Source organism: Euprymna scolopes, chromosome 11, assembly GCF_053919585.1.
Source record: "Euprymna scolopes isolate OS-2025 chromosome 11, ASM5391958v1, whole genome shotgun sequence".
NCBI lineage: Eukaryota > Metazoa > Mollusca > Cephalopoda > Sepiida > Sepiolidae > Euprymna > Euprymna scolopes.
The window spans coordinates 61,864,769-61,877,650 of record NC_136492.1 but is presented as its reverse complement, the minus strand read 5'-3'; the positions used below and the strand labels follow the sequence as shown (position 1 = coordinate 61,877,650).

General features: G+C 31.6%; 2 protein-coding genes across 4 annotated transcripts in view; one reads left to right on the top strand and one right to left on the bottom strand.

Annotated features, from left to right (window-relative positions):
- Window positions 1–12,882, bottom strand: part of LOC145287879 (uncharacterized) — a 426,488-nt gene that overhangs the window by 264,930 nt on the left and 148,676 nt on the right. The gene's annotated exons all lie outside the window — the stretch shown is intronic.
- LOC145287877 (uncharacterized) lies at window positions 1,159–2,009 on the top strand. The gene is made up of 2 exons (XM_080135786.1): window positions 1,159–1,475; window positions 1,618–2,009. Exons 1-2 carry the CDS (start codon window positions 1,159–1,161, stop codon window positions 1,979–1,981), a joined length of 681 nt encoding a protein of 226 aa, XP_079991912.1. The 3' UTR covers window positions 1,982–2,009.

Sequence of the window (12,882 nt, the reverse complement as noted above, 5' to 3'; positions counted from 1 at the left end):
ACCGAGAATATTTAAAAGACCAAAGGAGTAAAATAGGGCCCAAGGGCACATTCCAACTTGGTCCAATAGATAAAACCGCAATAAAAAAAAGTAAAAGAAAAGGAGAAAGAGAAATCCAACAAAAAACATCTCCCATAGCATCAACATCATCTATTCAAGATCATGTTTCTCCAAGTACATCTCTAAGTCACTCATCTTCTCCAAGTGATGAAGCAGATTACATACAGCCAGATAGTCCTCTCAAAGTGCCCTATAACCTTACAAAAATTCCAAGGTTTGCTCTTGAATTAGTCAGGGGTGATATATCCTCTAATCTTGGAGCCAGTCTTGGCAATGCCCTGCTCTTGGATTTGAGGGCCATGGGCCTTCTTATCCCTAATATAGATATAAAGAATATCTATATGGATAAATGTAAAATTGATAGGGCAAAAGCTAAAGTAAACACAGATGCCTATCAAAACCACAGCAAAAATATGGAAAATCTTCTTTGTATAGGTGTTGATGGGAGGACAGACAAAGATACACTGCTCTACAAAGAATCAGTGGATGTAAATGGATTTCAAATTGTGAAAAAAACCAAAGCATCTGAACGTCACCTCACAATAACAAAAGAAACAGCAAATGAGAGTCTATATTTGACTCACCGAATTCTTCCGGATACTGGAGCAACTGGTAATGTTCTTGCAGAGCAAGTGGCTGATGTTTTAGAGGAATTCAAAAGTTTAAGCACCATTAAGGCTGTCCTTGTTGACAACACAAATGCGAACACAGGCTGTGAACGTGGCCTGGTTACACTTTTAGAAAAAAAAATTTTTTTTAAATCTTCATACTATTGGTTGCTCCTTACACCAGAATGAACTTCCATTTAGGGCTTTGTTCAAACATTTAGATGGCACCACAAAAAGCCCCACAACATTCAGTGGTCCATTGGGTAAATTATGTGCAAATGATTGCCATAATTTACCACAAATAGCATTTTCCGCTGTTGGGAATCCCTTGGAGTGTGAATTTGAAGACAAGGATAGCCTAAGTAGTGACCAAAGACTGCTCTACGAGTATACAGTTGGGATTTCTAGAGGTAAGGTAGACCCTAGATTTGTATCCTGGAAAATTGGACCATTGAACCAGGCTAGATGGTTAACATTGGCTATCAGGCTCATGTGCCTATGGACTCGTGGGACATATCCACATAATCTTTCAACCAAATTGCATAGTTTGATCAATTTTATTGTAAATGTATATGCGATTTGTTGGTTTGACATTAAAAAACATAACAAATTCCACCACCAACAAATGTACATTTATAATATGATTCAGAGAATACAGAAGCAACCAACTGAAATTAAAACACTTACACTTAAAAACATTCAGTATAATGCTTTTGCATTACTGCCAGAAAATATGTTATTTTCTATGGTAAAATCAGATGAACTTGAAGTAAGAGAAGAGGGAATAAAAAGAATTTTGACCATTAGGTAAGTTAATATTTCTTCATATAAAACTTACATCAATTTATTGTGCAATTTTAAAGATTACATTTAATTTCACCAAATCTTATTAAAGCAGTATAAATTGCATTTAAAGATTAAACTCAAATTATTTTTTATATTGTTTCAGAAGAGGGGAACCAGCCAAGAAAAGACTTAAAAAGATCCCGATGATCAACTTCAAGGCTCTACACTGGACAAATTTAATAGATTTGTCAGTAAATGGAGTCTGTGAGCCACCACTTACACAAGACTTTTCTGACAGTGAATTAGAGAGTTCATTGTTAACAGGCGAAAAGCTTGACTTGCCAGATTTCCCTTCACATTCCCAAGGTGTTGAACGAGCTGTTAAGTTGGTGACAGAGGCTTCTCAATGTGTATACGGCTTTGAAGCAAGGCACCGGCACATACTTGGGAAAGTTTTGTGCCAACAATTAAGACCCGCTTTTTCATCGAAGGGCTCTTATTTGGAACACTTTGATTCTTTATATTAAAAATAAATAATTATTTGTTTTTCCATAATTGCTTGTTGTATTTTCATATCAGGAAAAATTTTTTGTCAATACATTCAACAATTTCTGTTTAAATAATAGCATTTCAAACTCTGCGCAGTTAAGTGGGGGGGGGGGCTTAAATTTCAATTTGAAATCTTTTTATAATTTTGTTTCAAATTATATTCCCATCAAATAAAATAAGATTTCTTGGCTTAAATGCTGAAATTATTTAGTTTGGAGATCAATATTTAGGCTAAATCCACCAAAATCGAGGGTTTTTCCGCCCGTATTTATTTAAAATCTTTTATGTCAAATTCGCAAAAAAACGTTGAAGACTCAGATCTAATTTTTGGTATGAGTATTCAATAGGTATAGACACAACTTTCGGTCCATTAACGTTTTTGATTTTTAGAAAAAAGTTAAAAATCGACCTACCCTAATGTATATGTATATATATATATATATATATATATATATATATATATATATATATATATATATATATATATATATATATATATATATATATATATATATATATATATATATATATATATACGCAAATCCAGTGATTATCAGTCTTACAAAATATTGGATGTAATATTTTATATAAGGCAATTCCAGCTAAATGAAAATTGCTCAATATACCAGATAGATCAAATAAAACATAATTTAGGAATTTAAATTTTATAACTTTATTCACAAATGTATTATGAAACTTATATATTAAAAACATTTTTAAAAAAAACAATTTTAAAAAACTACATGTTTAATAAAAAAAAACATATTCACCGGATTGATATAATCAAATATTTGACGGATTTCTCATCTAACCAAGGGAGAAATCAAGGAATCATGTCTACATCGGTTGTTACCATGTGCCATGGAAGAATTACAATACGCATCGGATCTTTTTGCCTCCCTAATACCAAAATCTTTCACTTCGGGATTTACCATACAATTTGGATCTGAAGTTCAATATCCTTTTCATTCTGCACCAATATCTAATTTCACTTATTCTATAATTTAAAAACTTTAAAATCTTTTCATTATAATTTTTTATGTTTATTACCTTTAGCAAATTAGGTGCAAATAATTTATATTTGCTAATATTTTTATCTGATTATATGAATAAACACTGAAATCTCATGGGTTAAGGAAATAAACTTATTAAAGTGTATTCTTTGTTTTGCATATAATAAATTTCTAGATTTGACATTTAATCGTTTTCAAATCATAAAATTTAAATTCCTAAATTATATATATATATATATATATATATATATATATATATATATATATATATATATATATATATGATAGAAACATCTTATCATTGAAAATTAATTAAAACTTACAAAAAGGCATTAAAAACCTGTTAAAAAGTATACAGGATTTTTAATTATCCGACAATGCATTACAAATAAACTTGAAAGACCTTACCCTTCAGAGTTTCGAATAAATCTAATTCTTTTCATCAGAGAAAAGAGGTTAGTAAAATATACAATAAATTTTGGAATTTGAATCATATTTGCATAAAAAGTTATTAACAGTTAGTGAAAGTTTATAAACTGTTACTATGATTATGAAAGCGGGAACAAGAAAACATATAATATAATATAAAATAATATAAAACGGTACGATAATAATCTATTGAAAAAGAAGGTAAAATCCAGGAAGAAACAGTTGTGTGTGTGTGTGTGTGTGTGTGTGTGTGTGTGTGTGTGTGTGTGTGTGTGTGTGTGTGTGTGTGTGTGTGTGCGTAGTGTATGTGTGTGTGTGTGCGTGTTCGTGCGTGCGTGCGTATAACCCGAAGATTATATCAGGTTTGGCGCTATTAACCAAGTTTAACACTGATATATGAGTTCGTTTTAGGCCTTTTCCGATCACGAAACGCCCTCAAAAAGTTCAACAGTTATTCTGGTCACCCAAAACAACTCTTACAGCACAACAGTTTGGCCTTGATCTTCTAGACGGGGACAGAGTTTAACGAAGAATTCTGGTTGTCCTGTTTCAACAAGAAAAGTGCGCATGTCAGGGAGATCGGTACCGCCATACGCCACGTTGTGATTGTTTTTGTTGATCCGCTGGCCACAGCCCTCTCCCAGCGTCAAGGTACGCACTCATCTCTTGATAGATGGCACCTAAAAAATAACTCAAGTTGACCGTCTGCTCTGGTAACAATGCAAATACCTTCGCAAAAGCAATAAGTAAAACTCCAGTCGTTGATTTTCTTTTTTATAAAAATTATATTAACAGAAACTATATAACAGCAAAGTTCTAATATAATAACACTGTACAAAGACAAATGAATAGGAAGTTAAAATTAAATCACTTCAGAGTCCACAGTTACACACATGTCGCACCATCTGCGACCGACAGAACTTAGTACTAATATATTACCACTGTACAAAGATAATTGCATATGCAGCTGCGAGTAAATCACTTCAGAGTCCATAGTTCAACACGTGTCGCATCATCTGCAACCGACAGCGCTTTCACCTGGTAGAAACAGTCACCAATAATTTCGAATTCAATTTTCGTATATCGGAAATCTCGATAGGTTTGAAATTGACAGCCACTATTACTTTGACTCTGACTTTCTTTCTTTTCGTCCTATGTTGTCACCAACATTCTGCAAGTGCGGGAAAGGGGAAGATGCCTTTTTTCGCGATAATGTCAAGCTATGATTATCAGAAGTTGAGGATTTTAGGCAAACACAAATCTATTTTTTGTGTGCAAAATACGATATGTGACAAATATATTCAACTAAGGTTACACAGCCTAACATCATAAATGCATTTGAGAAGTTTTATTAGCACACAAGCCAAAAGGCCCAGCATATAATACCGACAGTAGTTTTTTTTGTTGTTGTTTTTTTGTTTTGTTTTGTTTTTGTTTGTTTTTGCTATGATAAAGCCGCGTTTGAAATTTCTATTTAAGACAAACTTACTACTTGGACTATTATAACTACGAAACGACAACTTTTCGCATCACATAATTTTTTTTTTTTTTATATATTTTCTTACAATTTTTTCCTAATATTATTATCCTGTTAGTATTTTTATACGTAGAGATGAGAAATATAAATATATTTGATATTAATAGCCTGCTGGGGGAAGCCCGGAAGTTAACAAACCTTTTCCAGATACTAAAATTTTAAAATGCCAATCTTTCACCGAAAAAACGAAATAGTGACAGGACTTAACAACTGCCTCCTGTTTCATTCATCGGAATTGTTACAAATTGATGACTAACATATAGAACCGTTTAGATTGTTTCTTTCTTTTTTGCTTTTTTGACATTACGTTGCTGATCGGTTTACAAACAATGTTACATATAATCGCTTGACGTTTACTTTTTTGTTCTTTTTCATTGATAAATCTTCGCTGAATTTTGTCTCAGTATTATTAAAATCAATCCGTTACATTCACATCTTACACTCTACAATAAAGAGCAACATATATATGTGTGTGTGTGTGTGTGTGTGTGTGTGTGTGTGTGTGTGTGTGTGTGTGTGTGTGTGTGCGCGCGTGCACGCGCGTAGCTTCCCTTCAAATTTTCGGATTTTAATCATGTAAAATCACACTTCAATTGCTTTTGACGGATTGATTATTGCTATTTCTTCTGATGAGTTAATGGCATAATAGATTCACTGATTGATATAATAATTATGTGATTGATTTTGCGCTACGAAACATATACTGTCAAGAATTGTATAAGTCAACTGAATAAAAGGAATAAATTATAAGATGGTCAACATCATGAATTTTGGAATATAACTTTTTGTCATTTATTCTCAATATTGGTCTGTAATTATATTGAGCTTCTTAAATAAGGATTGATATATATTACAAGAAAATATATTTCTACAGAAATATATATATATATATGAATATATATATATGTATGTTTGTATATGTACATATATATATATATGTATATATATGTATACATATATATATATATATATATATATATATACAATAAATATACGTTGCTCTTTATTTATTTAACTAGAGGTGGTTATTAACCAGAGATATATTAACCAATGAAGTATAAATTTTGAAAGCTTTGCATACTTTGCTTGCCTATAAGCTCTATCGCCTGAAGAGGCCTCTACTTATTATAAACGAGCTAGCCGAAACATGCTTATGATTGTGTAGCAACACATTTCTGCTCATGTAAAAACAAAAGTGTATATATATATATATATATATATATATATATATATATATATAATCAAATCACATTGAAACGGGGTTTGTAACCCAACATCCGGTTTATGACTTCCGGTTTGGCATGCGTACATAAACATGAACACACAACGTAATACGGAAATGAATAATGTAAAAAAAAGCAGAAAGTATTAACAGTTGTTTATTTGGATAATTTAAACGCCCCAAAAAAATCGGGACGCTGAAAATGTACACAGTAAAACAATACGTTTTATTGTCGCGTTGATTATTTATTTGTAACGCAAATTACAAAAACATATTTACAAATAAATAATCAACGCGACAATAAAACGTATTGTCTTACTGTGTACGTTTTTAGCGCCCCAATTGTTTTTGTTGGGTTTTTTTCGCGTTTAAATTATCAAAATACACAATTGTTAATACTTTCTGCATGTTTTTACATCGTTCATTTCCGTATTAAGCTTAGGTTATGTTAGCGCATTTTTTACAAATAATCTACGTTAACCCGTTTACAACCATAAGAGAATTTTACAATTGCGATTTACCCACTTTCCTCTTTTTTTTTATTTATTCCCCATTTTTTAATACCCCTTTCTTAAAAACAGTCTTACATTTTCTTCTACACTACCAACCCAAATAAGTAACCCCGAAAAATATGTTTTTATTTACGTTACAAATAAATAATCAACGCGACAATAAAACGTATTGTTTTACTGTGTACGTTTTCAGCATCCCAATTGTTTTGTTTATTTCGCGTTTAAATTAAAAGATATATAAAAATTTGAATTTACTTTTAAGTATTATGGTATCTGTTCAGTGCACATTTACCTATAAGTATGGCAAACCACTTATAATTCAATGGCTGTAAGCTTTTTTTCAAAAATAAACAATTATAAACAGAACGACTCATAGAAATCTATCTATATTCTTTTTTCATTACAATATACTTTCATAGAAATGTTTGTTATGTCAAAAAAAACTATTTTCTTTATATAAGTGTAAGGTTTATACATTAATTCCATAGCTAATATAACATACTGACCCAACAGGTCACGGGTAATCTGGTATACATATAAATCCAGGCTTGAGATGTCCAAAAAGAGGAAGTAATGAATACAACGAGGTTGTTAGATAGTGCTCGATAACAAGAGCAAAATATTTTTATTATTTATTCGAAGGTAAAGAGTTGCATGCTTCAGGGTCGCCTGACCAAGTCTCATTGACTGAAACAGATGACTGTTTGCAGCGACCAAATGTAACTGTTATCTTTGAATATATATATATATATATATATTATTGTGTTTATATATTTTATATATATATATATATATATATATATATATATATACAAATAAATACATGCTGTCTATAATAAAGAGCAACGTATTTATTTGGATATATATGCATACACACGCAAACATATATATGTATGTACAAATACATACATGTTACTCTTTTTTATAGTGTGTAGGATATATATATATATATATATGTGTGTGTGTATGTGTGTGTGTTTGTATATACTATCAGGGAGACCCAATGTTGCCCAGGATTGAATGAGAACTAACAGATGTTTGACACGCTCGTACTTTATCGTTACCGAACTCGGTATAATCCTCCATTTTCAACCTACTGTTGATTTTATATGCCGGGATTTTCTGCTTGTGCTGTAATAAAACTTCTTTAGTGCACTGATTATGTTAGTCTGTATAAGGCGTTAACTAGGTCAAAATCGCCTGTTCCTTCTTTCATCGTAATTTTTCTGATCATCGATTATCAAGGCTTATCGTGGTTTTTCTAATGCAAAACCTACCTAAGGTATCGCTAGATGCATACAGTACATTAGTATAAAATTTCATAAAAATCGGCCAAGCCGTTTCCCAGTCCATAGGAACCGAACTCACACATACAAACAGAGTTCATTTTATATAATAGATAGATAGATAGATAGACAGATAGATATGAGTGCGAAGTATTGCAAAGCTTATTTATTGATTATTTTTGTCAGAGGCTGTACACTCGCATTTATTTTTTTCAAAATAATATCGAGATTTGCCCTCGTCATTAACAGAATCGGTAATAAACTCTGGAATGCAGCAATGCCAGAAGAACATAATCAATCAAAATACGCCTGTCTTTGGAACAATTCGTTGTTCCAACCGATCGTCGACTTCCCCAATAAACTTGGCCTGTTAATGATGCGACATGCCGAACACAATCGGAAACTGACTTGGGTTTACGAGCTCTTTTCCATCTGCACTATTCCTGAAAAAGCTTTCAGCCTACTTCCGGGTAATCAATCCAGTAGAACATCCGATGAAATTTCCTGACATCTGCATTTTATTCTTATTTGGATTCTTCGGATTACTATTCTCACTATGAATGTTAGTTTCACAACGTTTCGGTCGATGTAACTTCTTTCATGTGTATCTCGTTAAACTCGGGAATCTTTCACGGGATTCTGCACGGAATTTCGAACGGAATCCTATAATAAATCCACGAAGGTGGCATGCTCTTGTTCCGTTAATTATGATTGTGTAGATTTCCTAAGTTATTCGGCATTTTATTTGGAGTGTCGCCCGCATTGAAGATTGTGCCTTCACCTTCTAGAAGTGTTTAATCTTTCAACTGAATTTTACAAAGTAATTTACCCACTACGCCACGGATAACACTCAAGATGAGAACAGTAATCCGAATAAATCAACTAATACGAATAATCAATCCGCATCTCAAAAATTCAGAAACGTAATTTGCATATCAGTTTTGAAAGATAACAATTTATTAATTAACTATTATTTATTGTTAGATATCAAATAAATATTTTCTAGTTTATCGATTTAATTAAGATATTTTTCGCTTTATTTCTTCGTTTTTTTTTTTTTCTCATCGTCAAATCTATTAAACAAAAAGCAAAAAAAACACGCAATAACAATCATTTGTCCTATTCTGCAATTGCATTAACGAAAGATAGACACGTCATATATACGATTGAATCAATATTTTCTTTCGGGGGATACTGTTGTGGTAGGATCTACCTAATTAGCATATGTTGAGTGCCAACCATATAAATATGGTTGGTACCGGAAAGAAGGGAGAGACCCAACGAGAGACAACGAGATCGAGAGTCGACGACTACTCAGCCGATACCTTCTCCAGGGATAGTCTCCCCATGACTATACCAGTGGACTCTACACTCATGGGCAAAATAAAAAAAATGGGCCAAGAGTGAAAGAAGGAAGAAATCTATGTTTCAATATTTTTCCATTAATTCTTGTTAATTTTAACTGAAAATTTCTATTTTGCAGATCATTATTATTATAGCATATAATAATAAGTGAAAAAATTAATCCTAAAAATGGTAAGACCGCATCTTGGTGAGGATGTAAAAAAAAAAAAACGAATTGCAAGATTAAGACAGTCCAAAGTAACTTACAAGCAGGTTTTTAATATTTTAAGAAAAGAAAATATGAAAAAATCTCTTTCTACGGTTAAGCGAATTTGTCAAATGTTTGAAGTCGAACGCTTGGTAAAAAGGAAATCTGGATCTGGTCGCCCTAGAGCATTCACTTTGAAGGACGACCACAGGCTTAAATTAACTGTTTTGAAGGATCGAAAGAAAACTTATGCTGACCATAGCAAACAATTCCAAACAGAGTCTGGAAATTTTCTTTCTAGATATACAATATGTAGACGAATGATAAAACGGGATTTTCCTCTAAAAGGTGTGCAAAGAAGCCATTTTTATCTAAGTAGAACATTAATGATAGAAAGAGATTTTTCTCGTGTTATGACAAGAAAGATACAGACTGGTTCAGGAAGGTTTCCTGGTTAGATGAATCAAGATTTTGTCTTGTTAGTGATGCTCCTAATGCTCCCGAATGGTGCAATCGAAGAACTGGATAAAGATTCTCGACAAATGGCATAAAAACGACAGTTAAACACGGGAATGTAGATATAATGGTATGAGGAACTTTTACTGCAGCAGGAGTTGGGGAACTTATTAGATGTGAGAAGTCAATCAATGCAAAGGAATACATTCGAATGTTAGAAACAGGATTGTTACCAAGTATCCAGAAGCTGGGAATATCCCAGAACATTATTTTTTTAACATGATAATACCCCTGCACAAACTGCTAAAGTAACAAAAAATGGTTTTCTGATAATTCAATTGATGTGATATCTTGGCAAGGTGAAAGCTCCGATATAAACCCAATCGAGAATATTTGGTACATAATATCTCGTGCATTGGCTGGAAGAACTTTTTCGAACAATGACAAACTGTGAGAAGCTGTGTGAAGTGAGTGGAATAGCATCTCCTCTTCAGTGTTCCACTTTGGTTAAGAGCATGTCTAAAAGGATTGATCTTTTAAAGAAATCAAAAGGGAATGCGATTCCATACTAATCATTTATTAAAGTAAATGTCTTGTTCTGTGTTATCAGTCTCGTTTAAGTTTCCTTGTTCAATTGTTATTTGTTCAATATAGCTTTTAGTGCAAAAAAATGCATAAAATTTGTTTGGCCCATTTTTTTTTTTTTTTTTTTTGCTCACGAGTGTATGTAAATATTGTATATACTTTCTTGATCTAAATATATTTGTCTTATTTTTCTTTTGTGTTGTAGTTATTTATTTCCATGTGTTCAGTCGAGTTTCAACAAATACCTTCTCACATGACGTCACCATTCGGTTAAAAAGTCAAATGCTTATTTATTATGTAACTAGAAATAAAAAAATAACAGACACTTCCACCTATGACAGCATGCATACTTTTACATACAACCAATTCAGGAAACGTTAATATTGAACGAGTTTATCCTACCTTTCATTTTCTTGTGTGATCTCGGCAACTCGAAAGCATTCTAGCTCGGTCCTTGTGCGGATATTTTGTCATGGTAGCAGTCTCTCGAGATTTCTGGTATTTTACATATGAGATTTCAATTGGAACACTGGACTCTGCGCGCATCTCATTAATGTGGTTATTCATGGTGTACAATCTCAAGATATGCATGGGTATAGAAGACACGGTTTGTATGGAGAGTAAGTGTTATTAATAGTTAGAAACACTACAAAACATAATATCATAAAATTAGAAAACGAATACGTGGTGAAATGAAACCCAGGATTCAAAGCAGAAATAACTGCAAGTTGATTTCCTGGACGGGATATTTTATCTAAATAATTGCCTGTATAAGTAATTGCTTATACTTAATGTATGACAAAACAAGAACAAAAAATGCAATTTCGTTTAAGGATAACGTATACAATTTCGTAATTATTTAAAATATATCGATTCTGTTTTTAATGTTATGACATATGATTTATACTAATTTTTAACTTGACACCAAGTAGTAATCTTTGAATCTTTGAATTTAAAAGCATCGTTCCCCGCCTTTCATCTTCTCTCTCTCTCTCTCTCTCTCTCTCTCTCTCTCTCTCTCTCTCTCTCCTTATCTCTCTCCCTCTCTCTCTCTCCCTCTCTCTCTGTATGTGTGATCAGAATTACAAAGATAAATATAAATATTATCTTAAAATTGGGACCTGTCAAAGTAATAAAAAAGTATGTTATCGTAATTGCAAAGATATGTATATATATATATATATATATGTATATATATGTATATATATATATATATATATATATATAAATTGGAACCTGTCAAGGTAATAAATTTTACTACATGGAGCAAAGAAACATTAGCAAAAAAAAATACATCAATGATTAGCATAAATTTTAAAATATATAAAAATATATTTTAAAAATATATCAAAATATATATAAGAAATATTTTTACGCAAAATAAAGGCATTTTTAATAGAGTAACAAATCAATTATATATATATATATATATATATATATATATATATATATATATATATATATATATACTTGCAAAATCAAAACAACTAGGAAAAAGATTACATCATATTTGTATTTTTTAGAATGTTACAATTGTTTCGACATCAACTGGACAATTTTAAATTTTATATTGTTCAAACATTTTCGAGGTTGGCATCTCGTTAGACTTACTGAATGAAATACAAGGTTAATACGTATCTGAACATGTTTTCATCCTGTTATTAACGGTATAAAGCAGTGTGACCTGTCTCATCATGTTCTGATAAATCCTCTTCCGATGTTTATGAATTCGGGGGTGGGGGGGGCTATTTTCGTATTTCTGTTTCAAATTATGGTGAAAATTGTTAAACTTGAACTATCTTGAAACTGGACATGATTCTGGATTAATTAGATATTTAGTTCGTTAATTTTATTTTTTTTTATTTTTTTTATTTGTTTCTCAACTAACAAGTAATTCGGTTGGATTTCACGTTTAATCTCTGTTCTAAACCTTCCCGGGAAAAAGGTTTCATATCTTGTGTTTTTTCCAGTGTTATACATCAGTTTTAATTTTAACCTGGGAAGTCTATTGCTCTTACAAATCTGCTGCGATTTAATTGTTTTCTGGACAATAACATAAAATAAAATCAGATAAAATAAAATAAAAATATATTCCTACTAGTACCTTAGGATGTTAAAGATTGGTATTTATTAGCGTGAGAAATATCAGTGAAACGCTTTTCAAAAGGGGATAACTCTGAATTGCTAATTTTATTTATTCAACAAAATTTGGCGATTTAATTATCTTGATCCCAAAATTTTACACTTGATTCTATTATAAGTCCCCCTGAGTTGTTTATTTAGTTCA

Bases quoted from the DNA above. Each gene is read 5' to 3' on its own strand.
- LOC145287877 (XM_080135786.1), top strand. From the start codon at position 1,159: ATGTGCCTATGGACTCGTGGGACATATCCACATAATCTTTCAACCAAA. The intron at 1,476-1,617 runs GTAAGTTAATAT...ATATTGTTTCAG, and splicing joins AAAAGAATTTTGACCATTAG to AAGAGGGGAACCAGCCAAGA.